The sequence below is a fragment of the Electrona antarctica genome (genome assembly GCF_951216825.1).
Source record: "Electrona antarctica genome assembly, chromosome: 5".
Taxonomy (NCBI): Eukaryota; Metazoa; Chordata; class Actinopteri; order Myctophiformes; family Myctophidae; genus Electrona; species Electrona antarctica.
In genome coordinates, this window is record NC_136810.1 from 42,733,424 (window position 1) to 42,759,908 (window position 26,485).

At 41.3% G+C, this 26,485-nt stretch overlaps 2 protein-coding genes across 2 annotated transcripts in view; both read left to right on the plus strand.

The window, feature by feature from the left end:
- Positions 1 to 7,550: 7,550 nt before the first annotated feature.
- usp3 (ubiquitin specific peptidase 3) overlaps positions 7,551 to 26,485 on the plus strand; it is a 28,495-nt gene continuing 9,560 nt past the window's right edge. Inside the window, exons 1-9 of the mRNA XM_079502445.1 lie at positions 7,551 to 7,931; positions 12,502 to 12,562; positions 12,872 to 12,976; positions 16,477 to 16,560; positions 16,800 to 16,881; positions 20,846 to 20,928; positions 22,411 to 22,524; positions 23,271 to 23,384; positions 25,955 to 26,104. Of these exons, the coding sequence (XP_079358571.1) occupies positions 7,841 to 7,931; positions 12,502 to 12,562; positions 12,872 to 12,976; positions 16,477 to 16,560; positions 16,800 to 16,881; positions 20,846 to 20,928; positions 22,411 to 22,524; positions 23,271 to 23,384; positions 25,955 to 26,104 (884 nt within the window). The 5' untranslated portion in view covers positions 7,551 to 7,840. The remainder of the gene's footprint in view (positions 7,932 to 12,501; positions 12,563 to 12,871; positions 12,977 to 16,476; positions 16,561 to 16,799; positions 16,882 to 20,845; positions 20,929 to 22,410; positions 22,525 to 23,270; positions 23,385 to 25,954; positions 26,105 to 26,485) is intronic.
- On the plus strand, positions 13,728 to 14,510 carry LOC306924107 (3-hydroxyacyl-CoA dehydrogenase type-2-like; the record flags this gene model as incomplete). Its single annotated transcript, XM_079502458.1, has 1 exon — positions 13,728 to 14,510. The coding sequence occupies one exon, from the start codon at positions 13,728 to 13,730 to the stop codon at positions 14,508 to 14,510; it is 783 nt and encodes a 260-aa protein (XP_079358584.1).

Consider the following 26,485-nt stretch of genomic DNA (forward strand, 5'->3'; position numbering starts at 1 on the left):
ACATTATGTGATACGAGTCATGTGATCAAGAATAAGATCAGACTTATTACATTCCAATTGGCTATTACTGATATACAAATGTGCAGGCCCTGGGTAGCCAAACTGGTCCGGTGGAGCTCTGCGGTCCGATCCTCATTTGGTACTCTGACAGTGATAGGGAGAAAGAAAACACTTTCTGCTGCTTGGGTCCAAAGGTTAATGATGACAAGGACCAACCCAGTCCCACTATTTTACAACTGCCACTATCACTCCACGGACAGCCACAAGAGAAGCAACATGAAACAATTTCTATTTTTGGGGATTGCTTTTGCAATTTTCCACAACATCTACTCGGATATTCCAGGTACAGTATATGAACAATTTTTTTTTCTTCTTAAACCTTAAATTCTTAAATTAAATACTACTCATTTCAAATGAGGTTGTATAGATGTTAAATCAATATTCAGGGTGTGTTCATTCAGTTTCAACGAAACTGAATGAACGCATGAGAAAAACCTTCTGCAACATAAAGCCTCAATACTGTAGCCTACATACTGTATACTGGTAGATCAAGGTTACACGTCTGTCATTCATACTGTTAGGCTAGATTTCATTTTTATTTGGATTGGATTTTAATGTATTTTTGAGAAAAAAAATGAACGCATGCGCAGAATGACCTGCCCCATACACCCCAGACCTACTCTGCGCTAGTCATCGCTCTGTTATCTGATGGCTGGAGGGAACAACAGGGACAGAGAGTGAGAGAGAGTAATTTATCTTTTCATTCCCACAGAAATATACAGAGGAAATTGGCATATTTTGTAAATAGTTACGAATGGTGATTAATCATGATTAATTATTAATCTGTAATTAATTTCATTATTATTGTTAAATACAAGGATTTTTCTTTAACATGTAGTGCCATGGCAACACACAACATAAGAGAAAGACAGATTTCAAAGTGCAAGAACACTTGCCAAGTTGCCATGATGCCATTCAAAATATTCCCCTCATTGACTTAGGCCTACATTTTACAGTGAAGAGGATGAGGAAGAACTATTTTTGTAAATTAATGCAAATAGAGAACATCACAATTGTTTTTAAATAAATATTTAAACTTGCTGTTGATTTTAATATTTGAAAATCAGGATCCTGATCTTCAAATACAGTCCAGGTTGCCTTCTAGAATCTACATCACAACAGCTAGGTTAACTGTAATTTCATCAGGTGCTCCAGGTGTAACTATATTGACTAGACAGCTAATGACAAGGACACCAGTTCAAATCCATTGGCTTAGTGGTACTGGGGGCCTCTGAGGAGCACGACCGGGAACCAGTGGGTGTTAAGTCCTATAGGGAGTAGGCATCCATTACAAAGCTTCCCCCCCCCCCCCCCCCCCCCCCCCCATTGACAGTAGCCTATTGTCAAGCAGGAACTTGCACCTAAAGCCAACAATAACTGCCTCTAGCCAGGGGTAGACATGAGCAAATAAGTAAGAACGTGTATTGTAGGTCTAATATCCCTGTGATGCTATTTACTCATTGTTAATGATTGTGCAAAACTGACTCCATAATTTCCTGTCTACGTCTTCTCAACACTGACATCACTGCTGACTTAGCTATAGCCTAGCCTGGTTGTTCTGTGCATGATGGAGTAAATACTGCTGCTGTCCTCACCTCATCACTGTAAAACGTAACAACATTATAATTACGGAAAGCCCGGAGTACCCCTCCGTCACTTTCCCCCCCAAAGTAGTATGGTAGGGAAGTTTAAGCTTCTTTTACTATGCGGGGGAGAAACTATACTGGCCTTCTGCGGAATCTATAAAGGGCGGGAGAGCTGCATGAAACAGAGCCATAAATGACACATTTTACTGCAGCCATAAAAGGAAGGAGTGGGGCTGGTTAAACATTAGTCATGTGAACAGAGATATCTCTTGATGATTTTGCTCTGAATCATACAGTTGAGTATCTATCATAAATGTGTATAGGGTTCATTTTCAGCGATGTATTTCCAGTAAAATCCAGAGCATCAAAAAAGCTAAAATGAACACTCTGGATTTGACTGTGTGTGACATGCACTGACGCACTATTTAAACAATATTAATACTATTATATACTATTTAAAACACTTTTGACCTGCAAATAATGTGTAAATAATGTATTTTTTATTCTCTTTATCAACCTACAGATTTATGTATTTTGGCCAAAGAGGAAGGCACTGGCGCAAACCTTTCATTCCCTGTGTATTACGACAAGTCCGTCGACATTTGCTATCCTTTTGTATACAAGGGAGAGGGAGGAAATCTCAATCGATTCGCAACCGAGAGGGTGTGCATAAGAACTTGCTCTGTAAATGCAGAGGCGAAATACCCCTTGAATGGTAAGATGACCTTAAGTTAACTCCATAATTGACACAACAATTGCAAAGAAGAAGAAGGGGGGAAAAAACAAAACTGTACTAATGAAATACACCTCAGCTATAGATAGGCCTACAGTAGGCTATGCCATGCCTAAAAAAGTGTGTTTTGAAGAAAACATGAAAGGTTGTTAACTCTAATCAGGCACAAATGGCCTGTATGCGGAGGAATGATCCAAGGAATCTTTGATTGTACGGTTCAAGAGTTATACGCCAAGACATGGAGCAGGCTATTATAGCGCCACCATGAGGCCAATTAGAAACATTTGGGGTGGAGGTTCTTCCTTGGCCCATGTACTGGGAGTGCGCGTGCAAAAACAACAGACAGACAGACTCACAGGAGCAAAAACATAATCCCTCGCCTTCGGCCATTCCGGCATTCCTCCTGGAGGGGTTAACAATTGAGGACTTTGGAATATGAACTAACTTGAAGCAGACCTTTATTGCCATATTATAGCCTACTAAAACTATATGAAGGGATCCACAATACCATCTAAGCCACCCTGATAATAACTTATTAAGTGTGTGTGTGTGTGTGTGTGTGTGTGTGTGTGTGTGTGCGTGCGTGCGTGCGTGCGTGCGTGCGTGCGTGCGTGCGTGCGTGCGTGCGTGCGTGCGAGGCACCTGTGCGTCACGTGCATGCATGCATTTGTGTGAGAGAGACATTTTAGCAGGTATCCCTACTACGAGATGAACATGTATTATAACCACAACTATGCAGCATTTTGGCCTGTTTTATCTGTTAATGATGAACATGTCATTGTGAAATTGTTTGGAAGCAGTGACACATTCCAGCTTCAAGTAATAGCAATATGCCATCAAGTGGTGAAAATCCATCACATTATGTATAATGTTTAGGCCCAAGGGAATTAAGGGGAAGGGAAATGCATTTTGATCATAATTTCATCCTCTCTGAAGAGTTGACATCATTAATCCCATAAATGATAAATGTATCCCTTCTATACTCACTCACCAAACACAGAAGATGCAGCTTGCCACCTGAAACATGAAGTGGGGGGTTGCGCGGGCAACTATTTGCGCTACTACTATGACTCCATTCATGACAAATGCAAAAAATTCCTTTGGACGGGCTGCTTCGGAAACGGAAACAGATTTACCGACCAGAATATCTGCAACGCCACTTGTGCTGGAATCCACGGTGAGCAGACCATTATACAGTATACAGTATTAGCCTATACTGACCAACCATGATCTAGCCGTGAAACAGGTCAGTGGGTTTGCGGGGACCAAGGTCTCATACTCATGGTACCCATGGTAAGATGCTTTGGATAATTCATTCATTATATTTATATGTCTTTATACTGTATGATAACTGATTGTTATTCATATATTTTATAAACTGTCGTGCTTTTTCACATGGAAATATTGCATCACATTGGATAATAGTTTGATATTTATTTTTGTATTTATTCTTAGATGAAGGTGATGAACTGGAGGAAGATGAACCAGACACTAACGTTGGTGAGGAGATGCATACAGCTTAAAAATAATCTCAATAAGAAAACTTTATGTTTGCCAAATATTGGTCCAAGTATCATCTCTGTCTCACGATTATTTTAAATAGAGAAGTATAATACAATTATGGCTAGTGACGCAATCCTTGAATTATAATGTTAGGGTTTAAGTTACAAGTTACTCTGATGTGGTTTGGAACACATCTCAACAGTACTGGTGTTACGTGTGGCCATGGATCATGGGACTATCGCCCAGAAGACTTCCCACTGCATGGTGACCAGTCTCGTCTCGTCTCATAACATGTCTCGGGTTGAGGAACGCATATCTGCCAAGTTCTTCCCATTGTGACTAATGCACTCATTGTCTATAAGAATAATAGATGCTGAAAACGTTGTAAATGGCTTTCATATTGGTCTGCAATATCAGATCATGTTCAATATACAGGTATAGTTTAGAGTAGACCTAGCAAGCAAGCTTAATTGTTAGTTACAAGATATTGAATATTAATCAAATATATAATATACTATTTATTTAAAGCAGCACTGTAACTTTCATCTTCTACCACGGATTTGAACCCGGTTTCCTGCTCAAGTGCTGAAATGTTTACCACTGAGCTAAAAGAGCTGGCCTACTTGCTTGGGCGATACATTGAATCTTGACCATCAGGTCAAAATTCATGTCAGCTTGTGTTTAGGTGAGACATGACCTTTGACACGATCTAAATGTCTCAATAGAAGAAAATCCACCCCAATTATAAATTATAGGCCTAATAGAGATTGGACCAAATTAAAATGCATTCATTAAAAAAAAGGTTACATAGTGAGGGCGGGTTAATACTAGCAAATAAAACTATTCATTGGCACACCTAAATCAAACATATTATATGTATTTGATTATTTGTACCAAGGTCAGCCAAGCCTCTTTTTTATCCACCTGTAGTTTGTAAACTTTAGAGTGCAGCAAATCCACACCTTTAGTCTGGTGTTGAATTACACTTTAAGACCAATTCATAATTAAGGAGTAATAATTGAGTAGTAGAAAACATATGTGATATAGGTATACATTTTTGACACTCGAGTTACAATTTATGGTGTAGCCAACTAGCCATATATAGTATGGGAATGCTTCTTGTCTGACTGCTGTCAAAAGTTTGTCTCTTGTTTTTATGTTGACAGGACTCATCGCTGGAATTCTGCTTGGAATCATTGGTGCCGTCATCATTGCAATGGTGATCGTCCTGACAGTGAAGTCAAGGTACAAGCGGCCATGTTTTAGTATTCAGGGTTTTCCTTTCAATATAGACAGAATACTACAGTGAAAGCAATACAAAATTAGGGGTAGTAGTTTAAATTTCTCTTTAGTTTCACTTCAATATGCAAAATAATACATTTTGAATAATAACACCTTTTTTCTTTTATTTTTTGCCCAGAAAAGAAAAAAAGGAACCAAAGAAAAGTAAAGAACCCCAGTCAGAGGCAACTTCTCTTCACGAAGGCGATAAAGGCATAGAATTGGCATAGACTACGGACACTTTTAATATTCTATGGACTTAGTTGTGTGTGACTAGAGTGTCTTGATACAAAACACTCAAAAGTACCAGTATCAGTGTTGCTATTGATGACACTTGAGTTTTACATTATTATTTTTTATTGTCATGTGTGAAAGTCATCACAAATCAGCACAAACATTGTCTCGCTCAGCAACTGTTTTAGAATGTACATTGGTTGGTGTAAATGATGGCCAAAAACTATATCTCTGCTGTCGGTAAGGATCCAAAATGGAGGTGGAGTTAGTTGCTTTTTTTATGTTTTCTTTTTCTTTTCTTTTTTTTTTTTTTACAGTTTGAGGGTCCAATGGAGTTGCGAGGTTTTGTCCAAAGTGTTTATTACTACTTTCCATTGGTTCAATATTTTCGAAACAACACAGACGTAAATGGTGTTTAATAGCACTATCCAAAACCTCAAAAATGGAGTTACTGTAGGTGGTTTCCTCCCGAGTTCCGACAGCAATAAAATTATGCTTTTTAGTTATAGGCAGATTTGTTCTCTGCACAATGTCCCAATATAGGCTATGAGCAATCCATTGATATAAGGTATGTGAAAACAACTTGAGTACAATATTAATAGTTCACAGTCTTCATTCAAAGATTACTTAGCTATAGCAAAGTTATAATGTTGTATAACGTGTTACCCAAGCCCTACTTATTACTACTTAGGCTACTAATTGTAAATATATGCTAATATCTAACATGCTACATCTAACATATCACATCCTGACACATTGTGGGCTTGTACATATGCTATTTTTGAACATTAATTAATCATCAGTTTTAAAGGGATACATACAATATTTAAAAAGAAAATCGAAAAATAAATGAAAATGAATGTCATGAAACCTAATAATAGTAATGGATGAATTGAGACAGAATTGAGCCAGGACCTTATTTTGTAGTTATACATTCCCTTACAATAATTCAAATAATCAGTTTTCATGGGACAACATATAATACTGATTTGATTTGTGAATGTGAAGACTCACCAGACACGTCATTGCTTTTGTTTTATATGAAATGTTTCCGTTTGAATATGAAATGTGTCAATCTTCATACAACATTTTCAGATGATTCTATTTAGATTAAAATCTAAAAATATCATAATAGAAATCACAACTTAAAAAAAAAACCCTGTTATTCCTCATGTTACTGCAAATACTTGTATTATAATGGGATGTAACAATAAAGAATCTTGAATCTTGATGATCTAACCTTAACTGAAATATATCCATTATCTGATCATAACTTGTGATTAGGAGTCTGATGTGTGATAGTTTTACAAACTAAGTAAGTCAAAGTCAAAGTCGTACGATTAGTCACACACGTTACTGCAGTCTGCAGTGAAATTTGTTCTCCGCATTTGACCCATCTCTTCGAGCGGTGAGCCCCGTGAGCCGCAGCGTACGCCGCACTCGGGATTTGACCCCCAATCCAACCCATTGATGCTGAGTGCCAAGCAAGGAGGCTTTCCCCCTTTTTGAAACTAGCTCCTTGCCACTCGCTCTACACACTTCCACTTGGTTTGAGCATAGATATATAAATCATGAGACGGCACTGGATGGGATGGCAATCCCGGCTGGGGATCGAAACCCCGACCTCCCAGTTTCAGGGACACTGCTCTGCTCTAACCACAAGGCCACTCCAAAAATGTCTCTGACCAGTAGCCAATGACAGCAAGGCCCGTTCCTCCGGGCTATGGGATTAAGAGACATTTTTGGCCAGGAAGGCGAAGCCGGCAAAACCAGTGTTGCCATGTCCGTTTATTATAAGCGATTTATTATAATCTTGTTTTCCCTGTAAAGTTGCTTGTACATTTTGGTAGTTATGGGTTGCGTTTTTTTGGGCTCGTTTACTAATGGTGTTTAAACCAGGGTTACATTTTCAAGTCAAGGACCCCCACATTAATATTTGTCTGCAGACCCCCCCCCAATCTGAAAACATGTTATGCCAGGAATCCCCATAGGCTACAAGATTTGTGTATAAATATTCCACATTTTTTCAAAATTTCTTCTTCTACAAGCTCACAACGCGTCGCTGTACATCGGCTATTAGCTTGTTTCTCTCACACAATCTGGCAACAGTGGGCAAAAAAACAAAAACAACGTCATTTCCTTAATGAATGCTACCTAACGCAGTTACATTTACCACTTTCCATTTGTCTTTTTTTAAATGACCGGAGAGGAAAATAACACGTTTTAATTAAATCTATGAATCACATTGGCGCTGGCTATTCCGAATGAACAGCTGCGTGTTTCAGGAGTTAAAAACGTGCTAATAGCACAACAGTTTGTGTGCTAGCTACAGCTCTCTTGTTGGGGTTTACGTTAATCAGTAGAATTCACTTTCTGTTTAACTTGGTTTTGTGTTATTATCCATGTTAAGTCGTAGCTCCTGGTTTGTTTAGTTGTTACATTGATGGAGTGCCCTCATCTTAACTCAAATGTGTGTGTTGCCGTCGATTCCTCAAGACTCCCGAATGGCACTCCGTCCTCCTGGTGCTGCAGTGGTAAGAACATGTGATTTTGTTTTGTGTATCAATTTATCACAGTGGTTTTCAACCAGTTTTCAACCAGTTTCATATCAAGGCTAGTGTTGTCCCGAGGAAAACAAACAATCCTCGGGAGCTCTGGAAGCTACTAAACAATCAACTAGGCTGCGGTCAGAAACAAAAAACCAGGTTTACAAACAAACATTAAATCGAACGACACCTTTATCACTGACAGGCTTGATGTAGCCAAAGCCAACTACTTAAACATCTTCTTTACAAACTTAGCAACAACGCTGGTTAACAAACTGCCCTCCCACTCTCGTGCGTTTGGTGTAGAGCGACATCAAAGCCTTCTACAAAAACCTAGTTTGTAAAGATGATTTTAAACTGACAATGGTAACAACTGAGGAGACCTTAAAAGACTGAGTGCCCTTCCCTTCAACCCCACAAGGCCACGGGCCATGACAATATTCCCTCAAATTCTCAGAGACTCCGCCAATTACTTGAACATCTTCTTTACAAACATAGCAACAACGCTGGTTAACAAACTGCCCTCCCACAGTGGGCTCTTTGGTGTAGAGCACATTAAAACCGTCTACAGAAACCTATGTGTTTGTAAAGACGATTTTAAACTAGTTATGGTAACAACTGATGAGGTACTTATGAAATTGAGTGCCCTCCAAACCCTAGCCTGGCTAATAAGCCAGACTCAAATCACACTGTCGTGTGGCATTTTTTTTTGCCAACGGCTGATTCGGTCTGGCTTATTAGCCAGGCTACTCCAAGGCCACTGGCCATGACAATATTCCCTCCAAATTTCTGAGAGACTCAGCCATCTCTATAGCTCCAATCATCACCCACATAATAAACCTCTCCATCAAACATGGACAGGTCCCCCAAGATTTCAAACTGGCCAAAGTAACCCCCCTGCATAAGAAAGGGAGTAAATTAGACCCCGGCAACTACCGCCCTATTTCTGTTCTTAGCTCCATCTCTAAAGTAATGGAGAAAAGTCTATGAACAGGTTGAAAAGTATCTTGCCACAAATAAATTAATGTATGAATTCCAATCTGGCTTCAGAACATCCCACTCCACTGACACATGCCTCCTCCTGTACTGTTCTTTGTCTATATAGAAGTGTCTATTTGTACGTCTCTAAATGTTTTGATGAATTGAACATGGTGGACCCTGTTGTAAACAAGTGTAATGCTTAATTGGGTTGTCCACTCACAGTTAACAGCCTTTGTATTGAGTTTGTGCTTGAAATGTACTGTAATTCTGCAAACTGTTAATAAAATTTTCAATCAATCAATCCTCTATTTGAGCGATCACATCAAACACGAGGTGGATGCTGGCAAATACTGCGGCATGGTCATTGTAACGGCCATCCTTCACTTTCCAATGTCTATACGTTGTGGCACGTTACTATCACAGGCATGGTGGGAGTGATCCTATACGCAGTACACAGAAAAGATAACAGATGGATGTCCAAGCAAAGATTCCAGTTTGAGGGTATTTATTGGATAAAGTTTGTAGCAGTTGAAATTAATTTACCATGTGATATTCAGTTGCAATTCTGTAGTTCTTCCCTTCTGAGTGCTCGTAGGAACGGTGTGCTCCCATGGTCCTGTGTTCCATCTGAATCACAGCACCTGTGTGCCCTCTAAATAGACTCCTTAACAGACGACGTCACACTGATAAGAAAAAGCATGCGTGCGCATAAAGGCAGCAGAAGAACACCACCTCTCATAAAATGCAATGGAAAAGTTCTAACTGCACTCGCGTGTAAAAAAATGCCCCATGAAACTTTCAGATGCTGTTTTTCTCCCAGTGTGGAGGAAGAATGATTAGGATTTTTATTGTGATCTCTCGCCCTTGAAATATATAGTCCTTGGTTTCTGTTGTGTTTGAACAATAATAGCAATTCAAAACAGTTGTCCTCAAAACCACACCTCCAGTCGCTGTCATAAGAACGGGAGGTGCGCTCATGATCACGGCAGCAGAGCCTGTTTGTGCACGGCTGCACACGCACCTGCAGTCCATCAAGTATAATGTATGCTTCGTCCCGCGATGGTGTCGCACATGCAGACCTCTACGCTCACAACAGTCGCATCTGTGATGCGATGTGAGCTTGTATATCAGCTGTTCTCTGTGCGCAACACTGTTGCGCTTTGAAGTATAAATGTCTCCTAGGGTGCATCTCACTAGTCAACACACAAGAGGAGGTTGAATGGACTGAAACCAGCGCTCCCCAAAACAACAGGTTTTGAGATCTGTTGGGAATTGATTACATGAAACAGTCACCCCGCCCAGTCCCAATGTTTGTAAACAAATAATTGGTCTATACACACCCAGTGCTAGTCAAATATAAAGCCCGCCACCAAGTGTTCAAAAATAATATTGCCAACAAAATAAATAATACACCACTATCATAATGGCTCATACTGGATCTCAAAGGCTTTTGACACCGTGAACCACTCCATACTCATACTGGTTAACAAGCTAAAAGCAATTGGTTTTGATAGCACATCAGTGAGCTGGATGCAATCCTACTAGGGCAGAGAACAGATGGTGGAGGTGAATGGAACACTGTCACCCCCCTCCCAGTGAGCTGTGGCGTTCCACAAGGAAGCATACTAGGGGCTTTACTGTTCCTAATATGTAAACGACATGACATCAGCTTGTGACTGCAACTTGTTCCTGTTTGCAGATGACTTAGCACTGCTGGTCTCGGAGCAAACTGCAGGATGAAAAGGACCTCAGTCAGCTCTGAACTCGGTAGAATCTGCACCTGGCTCGCTGATAACAAACTATCTTTACACCTGGGAAAAACGGAATCCATTCTATTTGGATCAAATAGTAATCTCAGCAAGGCAGATGGCTTCTTGGTTAGAGTGGGTGACAATATTATCACACAAAGATGAAATTACCTACCTAGGTTCCATCCTGGAGGCAAATCTTTCCAGTGATAAAATGGCCACCAACGTAATCAAAAAAGTCAACCAAAGAACAAGATTCCTATACAGGATCTCCTCACTGGTCAACAAAAACACCTTGAAGACCCTAACAGGAGCCCTCGTACAAGGCTTCTTCGACTATGCATGCACCTCTTGGTACCACAGCACCTCAAAGGCCCTTAAAACAAGGCTACAGACTTCCCAAAACAAACTGGTCAGGCTACTACTTGGCCTCACCCCCCGAACCCACCTCACCCCTGCCCACTTTGGGTTGACGAGTACAGAATCTTGCAATGGGTCTGGTCCACAAGATTCGATACACCACCAAGATACCCATGTACCTGTCTAAATACTTCCTTAATGTCAACAAAGTCCACACCCACAACACCAGAGGTTGTGGGTGTGTCTGAATCCCCCCCCCCCCCTCACTGTATATTTTTTTCCCTTATCACCCCCTCTATGATGATTTCCTGTTTATGGCTATATATAAATGTATATTTGTACGTCTCAAATGTTATGGTGAATTTAACAAGGTGGACCCTCTTGTAAACAAGTGTAATGCTTTATTTGGATCGTCCACTCACAGTTTACAGTTTTTGTATTGAGTTGTGCTTGAAATGTAGCCTACTGTAATTCTGCAAACTGTTAATAAATACTTAAATCAATCAATCCTGATACCGATATTGGTATCGGCTACTCGGGCCAATACTCTGACCCGAGTACCAAAACATTCAATTGACACTAGTTAGAACAAAATGTTTTATTGCTAATATTAAGCAAAATAAAGAACATTTTGGAATTTGATATTTTCTTAATCGTTTCAGGCTATTATTATTTTGGTAATTGAACATTACAGTATCATTACAAGTACAAGGCATGACGGTGCCAGTGGTTACTCAACAAAAATAAAAAGTACTCGAATCGGTACTCTGTATCGTGAGTAGTGAGTACTAAAAATGAAGTAGTTGTACTCGTACTCTGTCTGAAAAAAATTGTATCAGGTTCAGGCCCATTATGTTTTCGGCATTTGAGCCACAGACCACCATTTGATGACATTTAGCCTCTCAGACCCAAAACTAAAGAATATTTTCTTGTCTATAGAAAGAAAACGGAGATCCGGGCACACTTAATAGTTAAAAAGGAGGAAAAAAATCAATAAAGTTTTCCTCCTTTTTGACTTTTAAGTGTGCCCGGATCTCCGATTTTCTTCTATAGACATGTTATCCCGATTGATCCCAGGAGCACCTTTTTACTATTTTTATACTTTGTATACCTGCACACCTCCTGAGCACCTGGTTGCTTCCTTGCCTCAATATTTTGTTGTCGTTGGATACAATTTTGTCCAGGCAGAATTCCATGCTGTATTGATGTTGGTACCAATAGGAGAGACAGTTTAACAATTTAACTCTTGAGAGTGTTAAAGATTCAAGAGTTAAATATTTAATAAGGGTCCATTTGGTTACAGACTCCATCATTTAGCTAGGGACCACCTGGAACCTCCTCAAGGACCACTGGTTGAAAACCACTGATCTAGTACCACCATGCCACTTGTCTGCTCGTTACAAAAACTAGACTACAAGATTAGACCGCAGAGACCATGGACTAACTTGTCTTATCCCTGACATGTCCAGTTTGCAGATCTAACAAAAGCCCATGGGTTTGTCTCAGCTGTCTGAACGTGCACTGTGGAAGGTAAGTACGGTGTTTGTGTTCTTTTATAATTTATATTGTGTGTTTTAAGGTTGCTTTCTCTTTGTAAACTCGGTTAAGAAATAATACAACAACAAAGGTATTATCATATTACTTGCAGGTAATAAGCTTTTATATTAATTTCCATTTAGTAGTGTAGAGGAATTTAGAATTGCCTTATTTCATCAACACTTGGGAATAGTTTGCAAAAAATGTTTGTTGATTATGTTGATTTAAAAAGTTAAATTCTATCATTTAATGAACCAATGTTGAACAGAATGCAGTCTGTTTAAGACATCCCTGTCTTTGAAGGTACGTCAATGGACATGCAAAGAAACACTTTGAGGAGAGCCAACGAGACAAGGAGAAGGCTCAGCATTCTGTCTGCATGGACTGCAGTAACTACAGCACATTTTGGTAAGTGTCCTCCTGAGACATCATAGATCCTTAGGCCTTTTGGTAAGTGTCCTCCTGAGACATCATAGATCCTTAGGCCTACACACACAGGAGCGATTATTTCATGTGATGAGTACATGAGCCTCATAGCCAATAAAATGGAACAGAAATTGGATAAAATGGCGGTAATGTTGGGATGGAGGAACACATATATCAAATTCATGTGTTACCCACATGTCCCGGGAAAAGACATTCTGGATAAGAGCTTCTGCTAAATATTTTTCTTTTGGTGTGTTATTACACTTGTTGTGTTGAACTGTAGATTGGTTTCCTATCAACAATTTATAGATCTTTTTGAGGGGCCCAGCTTTGTGTGTGCGTGTGTATCCCATAGCGACGATCTGATTAGCTGAGCCACAGAAAGGAGGATAAAAAGTGAGGACAGAAAAGTGAGGACGCCAATTGTGATTGGCCGGAAAGAGATGATGTACGTTATGTCTTGTATGATGATAAGACCGCCCCTCACTTCAGTACGTGTGTGATTTAATATACTAAAGGTTCGGGCCGCTGCCTCTCACGCTTACGCTGCACCGGCGATCTGACCGATATGCCCATATATGGAGATCTCTGCATCTGTCAAGTCATTGTCCAATTATCTGAGGTCATCTTTATATGCCCATATATGGGTATTGGTTAGTTTACAGAATATATAAATTAAATCCGGATTAGGTGAAATGCACGGTCCGTCCGGCTGACTGACGAGTGAATGAGCATGGCAAACATTAGGAGCATCAAGGGCATGGTGGGGCTGGTGACAGGCGGGGCGTCTGGACTGGGAAGGGCCACGGTAGAGCGACTAGTGCAGCACGGGGCGTCCGTCGTGATCCTCGACCTCCCCTCTTCTGACGGACAAGCCCTAGCGGCCAGCCTCGGAGACCGCTGTGCCTTTGCACCCGCGGACGTGACTTCAGAAGCAGATGTGGCGTCGGCTGTTGCTCTGGCCAGGAAGAAGTTTGGAAAGCTGGACCTGGCGGTGAACTGTGCTGGCATCGCCTTGGCCCTCAAGACTTACAACTTCAAGAGGGACGTCCCTCATAGCCTGGAGGACTTTCAACGTGTCCTCACTGTGAACGTCGGTGGGACCTTTAATGTGATTCGCCTGGCCGTTAAGGAGATGGGAAAGAACGAGCCAGATGCGGACGGACACAGAGGCTGCATCATCAACACTGCAAGTGTAGCAGCATTCGATGGACAGGTGGGCCAGGCAGCGTATTCGGCCTCCAAGGGCGGAATAGTTGGAATGACTCTACCCATCGCAAGAGATCTAGCGCCCATGGGCATCAGAGTGGTCACTATAGCGCCCGGTCTGTTCTCCACACCTTTGCTGGCTGGCCTTCCAGAAAAAGTGAAATCATTCCTGGCTCGCCAAGTGCCCTTCCCTTCGCGCCTGGGAGACCCAGCAGAGTTTGCCCATATGGTGACATCATTGGCTGAGAATCCCATGATCAATGGAGAGGTTATCAGACTAGATGGCGCAATTCGCATGCAACCCTGAGTGTGTTGTTATGGAAATAATATATGTCCATCCGGGTGAATGTATATCTTAGAAGTTTATTCAGAAGAACAGCAACAAGCAAACAACATCTCTCAGTCTAGCAGGCTTAGCCTGTATCACTCAAACTTTCTCTCTCAGTACATCTCTCTCTCGTCGTCTCCATCCCACCCCCTCAGCTTCTCCGTAGGTCCTCTCTTATACCCCAGAAGCGGGTCCACAGATAAACATGACCTTCTTGGCTGTCGCCCCCCTCCTGAGACAGGAACTACCCAGTGATACCTATTCAGGCAGACAGACTAGCATGGAACAATATACTATATATACTATATAAATTTGAGTCTTCATATTTCCCACAACGGTGTGTGTGTGTGTGTGTATGGCCTTATGGGAAGCTGGGTTGGTTTGACCCCAAGTTCATATGTACAGTATGTGTGTAATATACAATTATATATATATATATATATATATATATATATATATATATATATATATATATATATATATATATATTAATCAATGGCGTATTGATCAATACATTACATTGTTCATCTGATTAGGCCAAGATGGCAACGAGCATCGCATAGTATGTATAGGTAACTTAGTATTTTTAATATGATTTAGTGATTATGCAATCTTAAATATCATTCCTACTTTATAGTGTTATTATATTGCATGTATACTACCTCATATTTTCGTTAGTTAAATGTAAATTATAGCTCTTCATTTGCGTACCTATCAAATAGTTTTTTTTAGTCTAGTTTTGAATTGATTTATGTTTTGAATTAATTCATTTTATTTATATAGCACCTTTCCAAACATATAGTCACAAAGTGCTTTACAGACAGGTTATTAAAAACCTGTCTGTAAAGACATCAAAACATCAGAAACATGAAAAAATAACGGGTCATCAAAACGATAAACAATATTAGGAAAAACACTTGGCATACACTTGGTAGCGGGGGGAGGGGGGGGCGGGCCCCCATGACGATTATAAAAACATTTTGTCTCTGGTTGCATTGTTTATTACTCTTAGTGTTCATTTTCTTGGAGTGTAATTAGTTTATAGATTTGTGTTACCTCAGGCTCAGAGCAGTAGTTCAGGTACCGTAGGATCATTGCACAGTACGGAGTGTGTAATGAATTGGGCTTGAGTAGATGTTTTGCCTTATTTTTGATTGAGATGTTCGTTGCCATCTTAGCCCTCGCATATTATTCTATATGGGGTTTCCTGTAGAGCTTGTGGTCTAGAATCTCTCCCAAGAACTTGTTTTCATATACTCTTTCTATTTTATTATCTATTAACTGAACGTCTGTTTGTATCTGGTGGTTTACGAACCCCATACATTTTGTTTTATTTAGATTTAGAGATCATTTATTTCTATCAATATTGTGAAATCCATGATCTCGACCTTGGTCGAAAAATGATGTTTTTTATCAAACCAGACTTTGTATTTACTTATTTCTATTAAGACCATCATAAGCTGCTGGATGTCATCTCCATTACAAACCATCAGCAAATATTACATGCTTCAACATATTTGACACAAATGAAAATTAGGTCACAGTCACCATTTTTTTCATAGTTATCTTTGCATTGACACTTAAATCCAATTCAAATGGCTTTATTGGCATGAGAAAACATGTTTACATGGCCAAAGCAAAGGTGGAACAATACAATCAAAACAAAATGTATGTACAGTTGAAAGTCAGAATATCCGATAAATCAATTTCTATGTACCGAGGTCACTCGATGCAGATAGTGCTGGAATACACATCATGATTAGTAGTCTTTTAAGGTGGTTATGTTCCATTTGACATCCTTCTCCTATCACAGCAGCTCACAAATCTGTGTTTGCAAATTGTTGTACTACGCCCAACAGATATGTCTTCCACTGACTTCCAGTTCCACACGTGAAGGTGAATTCATAATGTAAGTGAATTGTTTTTGTCTGGTGTGTGTTTGTAGCTACAGGTGTGATGACTTTGTTGTCAACGACACCAAACTTGGACAGGTTCAGAAGGTGAGGGAGCATCTTCAGAGTTTGGAAAAGTAAGTATGTGTTCACTATTATGGCCATTGTCTTTGACCAGAACTGTATTTTATGCTTTTTTTATGCCTTTTGACATATGTACAGTCAGTCGGTTACAATAAATAAATGTAGCATCCTCATCCTCAAGTGTCATGTAAAAAGCCAAGATAAAGCTTTTATGCCATACATTGCTAATGTATAAGTTAAGTAATACGAGCATGCAAAGAGTAGTCTTCATATGAAACAATTTCTCCTGCAGCTCATCACTGACTGGTGACCGACAAAGAAAAAGGAAACTTTCGGACAGCCCGTCACCAGACGGCAAGGTCTTAAAAGACAATGTATGTATGCCAAGACGTCATGCCTGTTTCCAACACTGCTTTTTGGATGATGTGTTTACATAATTTGGGAAAGAAAGGACTGTTTTGGTACGCAGGCTTTTTCCACATTACACTAGGGATGGCCATTTGGAGACATTTTATTAACCGGTTACCATTAGGCCTTACCGGATAATTAACCGCTAGCCGCTAAGGAAAAGTGTTAAAATGTGCTATTTTACCCATAAAAAAGGCAAATACAATTTTTTTTTCTTTCTTCTCCGTAATTAAATGCACTATTTACAAACCCGTTGTTGATTGCCAATTGCAGTGTATGTGCAAAACATGGAACCCAGTCCACCCCGGCGGGGGAATTGGTGTACACACAGCGTTACGTGCCTTATCATGAACACATAATGAATAATAATGAATTGCATTTTTATAGCACTTTTCCAAGTGCTCAAAGCGCTTTACAATGGTTCATTCATTCATACATTGGGAGGTGAAGCGGCGAACAGTCGATGCCAGCGTCCTCACTTCCCACATTCACACACCAATGGTGGCAAGCTCACACCGACCAACTCATTGGAGGCAATGTAGGGTTCAGTGTCTTGCCCAAGGACACTTCGACATGTGGACAGGAGGAGCCGGGATTCGAACCGCCGACCCAGGGATCATTGGACGACCTGCTCTACCTCCTGAGCCACAGCTCGTACTCGTAGCACAACTTTCCAGCCCCCACCGCATCATTGAGTTTACCTGCCAGGTTGTCTGCAGTGTGTCTGTCGGCCATACTGCATCATAAGACTGCTGAATTAACGTTCCACTCCTTGTCAATATAGTGGCATGTAATTGTCAAATAGCTCTCTGTGGTGGTGAGTGCCGTAAGAGCCACATGTGTAACTCCAGTAGCCAGTTGGGCTTTTAGCAACCTTTTTCTTTTCTTCTTTAAAATGGGCTTCAATTAGACGGGTCTGTGTTGATGTGGTAATGGGTAATATTGCATGTGGTAATGGATCGCCTCAATGTAGCCCAGCAACTCCTGAAAACCCTCGCCATTGACGACACTGATGGGCAGGATATATTTTTCGACCATCCGAGACATATTTTCTGGGTTATGTCCTCTGTCCTCCATGCATCACACCGTCTGTCTTCCTGATATCATGGCAGATATAGTTTGTGTACTTCCCTGCCTGAGCCAGACGATGATGGCATTGGATGTTTACTACAGGTGATATTTCATCGCGGGTGTACTCGAGGTATATTTCATCGATACATTGCACAAGTTACAAGTAACCTCACTATCATTCTTTTGAGAAAAACCTTCCGCAACACCGCTTCATTTTGTGTTTAGAAGTGAGCTCCAGGGTTATTTTGGGTGGAAGTCACGTGTGGTTGCAGGTGGAGACTCGGCACTCCATACATTACAATATTATTCTGGCCTTTCACAACTGTCCTACTCGTTGAGCCTTGAGTTACACGTAGCATCAGACTACCAGGCTGCTTCGTGACCAAATGTATTAATTTATATTCATTTTTAAAAAGTTACAGGAGTTCTTACTGTATGGTGTGTGTGTGTGGTATGAAATGTGAGACTACCATAATCGCAGTAATCCTTAATTAATATCCCATATGGGCCTTAATATCCCATATGGGCTTTTGGAGAGAAATGAGCTTCAGTCATTTTCACATTAGAGCACGGCAGAGTGTGTGTGCAGTGTGCACCTGGTCCTCATTGGTTCTCGTTATCTCATGCATCGAGGCAATTATGCTTCTGCACTGGCAAATAGGCCTCAACATCTATGTGATGTACTTACTTAGTACTTAGTAACTAAGTACAGTTATTGGCACTTTAATTGAGTATTTCCAATTTCCAATACTTTTACTTCTACTCCACTACATCTCAGAGGCAACTATTTTATTTTACTCCACTACATTTATTTGAAAACTTTAGTTACCAGTACTTTTATTATCTATTATACAATTGAAAAGGTGTACCCAAAAAGCTGTACGCAACCCAGGAAAAAAAGTCACCAGCTACTACGTCACTGACACACTGCAACACACACTGCAACAACCCACTAAACACACTAACACGTCACAGACTTACCCTCCGCGTCGATCCACGGCTATCTCCTCATGTCGCGCAGCACACTGACACTCAACACCACCCCCGGAACAATTGTCATTGCACTGCCACTAAAGCCGCCTGCCTTCCACACTCACAAACGACATCAATATCAATAATAAACAAAAAAACGCCATAAGCACCGACACCCCCGCACGCACACACTCACACACGGCCCACGGAACACTGTTGCCAGGTCTATGCAAACAAGCCCAGAAAACAACACGCTCCTCACACACACTACAACACGCTTAAAACTCGCGGACCTGGCAACACTGCATCCTTTTTTCCCATTGGCTACTGTTTCTAATTTGTTGCCACGTCTATGAAAACAAGCACAGAAAAAATGCCATTCAACACGCTACTTACACACACTACCACTCGCTTACAATACGCGGACCTGGCAAAGGACCTGGCAACACTACATTCCCTCTCCCATTTGCTCAAAGCCCACCACGTGACCCACGAAGAAGAAGAAGAACAACAACACACACACCGCACAGCACACACTGATTCTAACTTGGATGGAGAGCGCCGCGATTACATACACAGTTAAAATAATGCAAACACGACAATTGCACGAACGACCGCGTCGACACCTGGCGTGGTACAACGGGACGAACCGAGGCGCATATATGGATAAGAACAACAACACACACACACGCGCTCGCGCGCGCCAACAACGCGCTGCAACACAAAACAGCTGCGTACAACGCACGTGTGTGTGTGTGTGTGTGTGTGCGCTGTGGGGGCATTTTGGATCGCCTCGCGATGCAGCTGAAATGGCACGCACACACACACGCTACAAAACGCTAATAATAATACAAAATAAGAACACAACACTAATAACAACTATAATATCAACAGTACAGAGTACAGTACAGTACATCAGAATATTAATCCATGTAATAATAACAATAATAATAAATAAGAACACAACACTAATAACAACTAATATCAACAGTACAGAGTACAGTACAGTACATCAGAATATTAATCCATGTAATAATAATAATAATAAAATATAACACAACACTAATAACAACTATAATATCAACAGAGTACAGTACAGTACATCATAATATTAATCCATGTAATAATAATAATAATAAAAAATAAGAACACAACACTGTCCTGCGCCTTGCCATGCTCGCTTTCATATGCAAATACACAAAAACAAACAAGGCCACTCAGCCAGCTTGCCAACTTTGCGCTTTCCAAGCAAATGCATAAATGAAAACATCATGGCTTGCCATTGCCTTATTCCCATTTGCGTATCGCATGGCGCTAGGATGAGCGGGCCGAAGGCCCGCGAAATTCTAGTTACATACATTATTACATACATTATACACTTCAGCCCTATATTTCAGCAATTTGAAAATTGCAGATCTACAAGCTCACAATGTGTTGCAATGCGACACATTGTGAGCTTGTAGATCTGCTATTTTCAAATTATTTTTATAAATTTGAAAACTTGAAATGAGACATTCTGCATAATGAGTACTTTTACTTTTGTTACTTTAAGTACATTTTGATACTAACATATGTACTCAAGTACATGTTGAATTTACTTGTGACAGAGTATTTCTATGAGTACTTTTTCCACCACTGGAAAAAGCCTGCATATATCTGTATCGGTTGATATTGGTATCGGAAATTAGGAGTTGGACAATATCGGATATCTGTAAAAAAGTAAATATCGGACATTCCTATTTACAACACACAGGTTCAGCTGACAGCCCTTTAATTGCTGTCAAATGTAATTCATGAATGCATTAGTTTTTTGAATACCAACATGGTGGGTTTACAGTTGTGGGATTAATCATTACTTTATTGCACGTGTCGTTCTTTGCTGTTAAGAGTGGGACTTCAGCTGTGAGCGCCACAGGCCTACGGAATCTGGGCAACACGTGTTTCATGAATGCCATTCTACAGTCCCTCAGGTAAGCATCTTAACTTGGGCATTGACCACATTATGTGTATGCCCTTTGCAGTGATGTAAATAGGTTTTCAATGTAATTGGTCCCGGGAGCCACGGGTGTTTTTTTAGATGGGTCCCATGGACATTTTATAGTCCTACTTAAACGATGTTACAGTACTGAGTACAGTATTGCATCCCAAGACCCCTTGAGGGTTACATGATTGCGTCCTTTCTCAATTTAGTGTGTCTAAGGAGGCAGGATGCAATTTCCCAGCTACGATTACGAGATAATAGTAAAGCGGACGGTGTGTGAATATGGTCCCATTTGGGTGGCTTGCTGCGTTTGCGTCCTGGCATAGTAGTACTGTACTATTCCTTGTAGATGGAGGGCCCCTGTGGTCAGCCATCCTTTAGTAATACAGTCTGGGGCACAGACAGGGGATTAGGCTGGCTGCTTGGTAAGTAACCACAGGTAATTCAAAGGCCATGTTTTCCAGCCAACACGTATATTACTGGGACGCCCCCGGCAGCTCAACCAGTTAATGCGGCAGCCACGTAACTGCAAAGTCCTAGATTTGATTCCTGTTTTGTGTGTTGCACGTCTTTTCTTCTTTGTGCCCTCACGTTCCTGTCCCTTTACTAGAGGCGGCGGTGGCTCAGAGGTAGAGTGGCCGGATGGCAAACGCAAGGTTGCCAGTTCGAACCCGGGTTCGAACCCGGGCTCCCCCAGAGTTATTGTCCAAGTGTCCTTGAGCAAAGCACTGAACCCTGAATTGCTCCTGATGAGCTGGTTGGTGCCTTGCATGGTTTCCTCCGCCATCGGTGTGTAAATGTGTGTGTGACTGGGTGAATGTAATGCACAATCTTTGATAAAGGCACTATATAAATGCACCATTTACCATTTTATATCCCCACAAATACACAATTTTGAGCAATCGGGCGTTCTCATCATATAGCGGCTTTTATGGATATTGCTCTCTCAGGAACGGCTCAACTGATTTGATCATACCAGTGATGTCATCAGTATCGCCCTACTTTGTATAATTCCTCCCCTCTTCAGTCTTCAGTTCCAAATGTGCATTTCCACTTTGTTTACAATGACCGCCGTTGATTTTCCAAGCTGACATGGAATGGAAACGAGCCTGGGTTTATCTAGCATTAGTATTATAATGACTCAAAGATTAAATCATTTGCATATCAGTCCCCCCACCACATCAGGACGTTGTGGTACTGCAGCTAAAACTGCTTCAGAGGCCAGAAAGAAATGACTTGGACTGTTTATATCAAAATGGTGATTTAGGCTCAAACCATTAGAAATATGTTTGAGGGACAAACAATATGATATTAAATATTAAACACGGTTTTAAAAGGCCTGTTATAGCTGCCGCCTAGCTCTCTGTCGTGTGTGTATATTGTTGATGTACTGCCTGGCATCATCTGTATTTCTCTCACCGTGTTCTCGTGGTCTCTGAAATGCATGTTTCCTGTCACATGTTTCTTTCAGCAACATTCAGCAGTTCAGTTGTTACTTCAAGGAGCTGCCGGCGGTGGCGCTACGCAGTGGTAAGACGGCGGGAAGGAGGATGTACCACACCCGAAGCCAAGGGGACAGCAGTGTGTAAGGTCCTTTTCAGGAACAGTGCATTCACCTGAAATTCATTGCTATTTTGCAAGCGAGAGTACAGTAGAAATAAGTGTTATAGAAAAATGTTTTTAATATTGTAGCAGGTTAGATCTTCCCCACAAATAGTGAAAATAACTTCTGTAGTCATTCAAATCATGCTGTAATTGCACTGTCTAGCCCTAGCAGTAGTTGGGTGCCATGTCAAATCAGGATATACTTTAAGATTAAGTTTATATAGCAAGACCATGTCTTTGTAGAAAAGTTATGTGCTTTTCTAAGTACCCAAAGACTCTTTACATGGGGGGCAGAGGAATAGCAACAAAATAAAAACAACTTTATTAGAAAAAGAAATAAACACTAAAAGCTAAGGGATAAAAACACTAAACTGTGAAAAGAGTTGGGTTTTGAGGGTGGTTTTGGAGGGTGGAGGCTTTTGGGGAGTGCATTCCACAGGGTTGGGGCAGCAAAGGATAAACGTGGCATCTTTCAATTGGGGCAGTGTTGCTGCTTGGAGTATACACAAACTCTACAAAGTTGCAGGTGTGTGCTGGAATGCTCAAAATGAGAGCGATTAACTGTTTGGCCGCCAGGATTAATTAATTAAGCCAAAACCCACGACCGGATGTTACTTGTCGCCTCTCCCCATCAGAGACGAGGATCACATCGTCTCTTATGGGCCGTGGAATAAACCGTGTGTGTGTGCGTGTGTGTGTGTGTGTGTGTGTGTGCGCTCTCATCAGGTCCTTGGTGGAGGAGTTCAGGAAAACCTTGTGCTCCCTGTGGCAAGGAAGCCAGACTGCCTTCAGCCCAGACTCCTTATTCTATGTCATTTGGAAAATCATGCCAAGTTTCAGGTACTCAATGGAAACACTTGTTTATTATAATAATATATTCGCTCACAGAGTTTCTATTTGAGCGAGGTTTCATGGCCCCCCAAACACTTTTATTGGTTGAGATCTACACGCTACTATTTATTGGTTATTTGATTGGTTCAGGCTACGTCGCAACGCAATGACCGACGCTCCATATCGGGACAGTTTTTTTTTGTGTGATATCGAAAACGCAACAAAGTGAAACCACCTTCCAGAGTGGAAATCTTTGAGAACGCTGTTTTATCCCTTCTCCGTGTAAACAGGCAAAACGGTGAATCCGCAAAACGTATGACATCATGGCTCACGTTGGCTCACAGCGCATACCGGTATGTTTATTACATTAATGCAGAGCCATATATGATATAATGGAGTTCCTGAACAAGGCTGCTCATCAGCAATGGTGAATGTAAAACCATGATGTAAATAAAAAGCCTTGTGATAGGCGGCAGCCGCGGCAGCAGAGTTTATGTAGCCTAATGTATTGTAAAATATATAACCATCCCGTGGCGCGCTCTGCCTGCATGCTCTGGGCTGCCTGTCAGCCTGTCTGTCACCTCGATGCGTTAACCCATTTTGGTGTTAGCATTATGTTATGCTTTAGCTATTGAAAAATCAAATGGGTTAATAGGCCTATCTCACAGCCATTCCCCGCCCCCTTTCCAGACCTAGTGGTGTTGACGTGACGTCACTCCATAGACATTACATGTTAAAAGACCTACATTCAGAAGCCATAAACAACGCTTTTTCTGAAGGTAAACTTTATTCTATTTGTTTTAGCTGTCTTACCATCTTGTTTTCTTCATAATAATATTGGTCTTTTACATTTTAACATTTGGAAACGGCCTTAAATGGTGCAGAGAAAGCAGGTAGGGATGTAGCTCTGGTCCATAGCCTTACTCATGGACATGTTGGCTCAGAAAAGGGGGTGGGGAAGGGCTGTGAGATAGGCCTATAGAAAGCAGGCAGCGAGCGACGGCCACAACCACGTTGTGTTCTGGAATCATTCAAAACCCCAATAGGGTTGCGTGAAGGGGTTCTTCTTCTTGTACGTGGGTGACTGGTCTATTTGGCAGCCAGTTATTGCCACCTAGCGACATTATAGCGTTTTCATAAAGTGTGTGTTCTCGTGTAAAGGGTCAATAAAAATTGAGAACGCAACAGGACTTTGCCGTTTTATCTGGAGATGGTCGCCGTGTAAAAGAGGCCTAGGTCAGATTAATTCGAATGACGCAGATCTGCACCAAAGGCGTGCTCCGAGTTAACAATAGAAGAATATTGGGGGGGCCGTAAACAAGGAAGTGAACCGCAGTGTACATGAAACAAGTTTTCTTTTTTTTCTTTTTTTTATATATATAATGGTTTGATATCAATAAAAAAAGACCTAATGACGCCTATACACATCCAAGGCACCCCGTGGTTTTGATTCTAAAGACATGTATATGTATCCACGACGTCATTAGCATCATTAGTGTTAATGAAGTCTTTTACTGTGTATCTTCTTCATTGACCTGTTCTTTTGTGTCTAGGGGCTATCAGCAGCAGGATGCCCATGAGTTCATGTTCTTTTGTGTCTAGGGGTTATCAGCAGCAGGATGCCCATGAGTTCATGTTCTTCTATGTCTAGGGGTTATCAGCAGCAGGATGCCCATGAGTTCATGTTCTTTTGTGTCTAGGGGTTATCAGCAGCAGGATGCCCATGAGTTCATGTTATTTTGTGTCTAGGGGCTATCAGCATCAGGATGCCCATGAGTTCATGTTGTTTTATGTCTAGGGGTTATCAGCAGCAGGATGCCCATGAGTTCATGTTGTTTTATGTCTAGGGGTTATCAGCAGCAGGATGCCCATGAGTTCATGTTGTTTTATGTCTAGGGGCTATAGGCATCAGGATGCCCATGAGTTCATGTTGTTTTATGTCTAGGGGTTATCAGCAGCAGGATGCCCATGAGTTCATGTTCTTTTGTGTCTAGGGGTTATCAGCAGCAGGATGCCCATGAGTTCATGTTCTTTTGTGTCTAGGGGTTATCAGCAGCAGGATGCCCATGAGTTCATGTTCTTTTGTGTCTAGGGGTTATCAGCAGCAGGATGCCCATGAGTTCATGTTCTTTTGTGTCTAGGGGTTATCAGCAGCAGGATGCCCATGAGTTCATGTTATTTTGTGTCTAGGGGCTATCAGCATCAGGATGCCCATGAGTTCATGTTGTTTTATGTCTAGGGGTTATCAGCAGCAGGATGCCCATGAGTTCATGTTGTTTTATGTCTAGGGGTTATCAGCAGCAGGATGCCCATGAGTTCATGTTCTTTTGTGTCTAGGGGTTATCAGCAGCAGGATGCCCATGAGTTCATGTTCTCTTGTGTCTAGGGGCTATCAGCAGCAGGATGCCCATGAGTTCATGTTCTCTTGTGTCTAGGGGTTATCAGCAGCAGGATGCCCATGAGTTCATGTTGTTTTATGTCTAGGGGTTATCAGCAGCAGGATGCCCATGAGTTCATGTTTTATGTCTAGGGGTTATCAGCAGCAGGATGCCCATGAGTTCATGTTCTTTTGTGTCTAGGGGCTATCAGCAGCAGGATGCCCATGAGTTCATGCGCTACCTTTTGGATTACCTTCACCGGGAGCTCCAGAGCGGCCGCAGCAAGGCTGACTGCACTGCTCCGCCTCAGGATGGCCTCAGGATCTCCACCCCAGGGGGGAAATGCTACATGTATGGGCCTAGTAACTCCATTTTGTTTAACCCATTAAGACCTGATATTCTACAAAAGCAAACACCGGAAGCAAAGATATGAGTTTAAAAATGTTCGCTGTGAAAAGATATATATTCAAAGATTTGCAGACGTTTTTAAGATTTTTCAAAAATAGCAGATCTACAAGCTCGTTGCGCTGCACTCGGTGCCTCCCACTCCCAGTGAGCCACAGACAATGCAATGTTTGACTCATTAAAATATACGTTTTCTTCATTGAGACATTTACACTTGATTTTGTAGGCAAAAATATGTCTACAAATTCGTTAGATTAATCAAATAAATAAATGCATACCAATTCAGTATTAACAAGTTCACAAGAGTGATTTGCAGGCCTGCCGCAC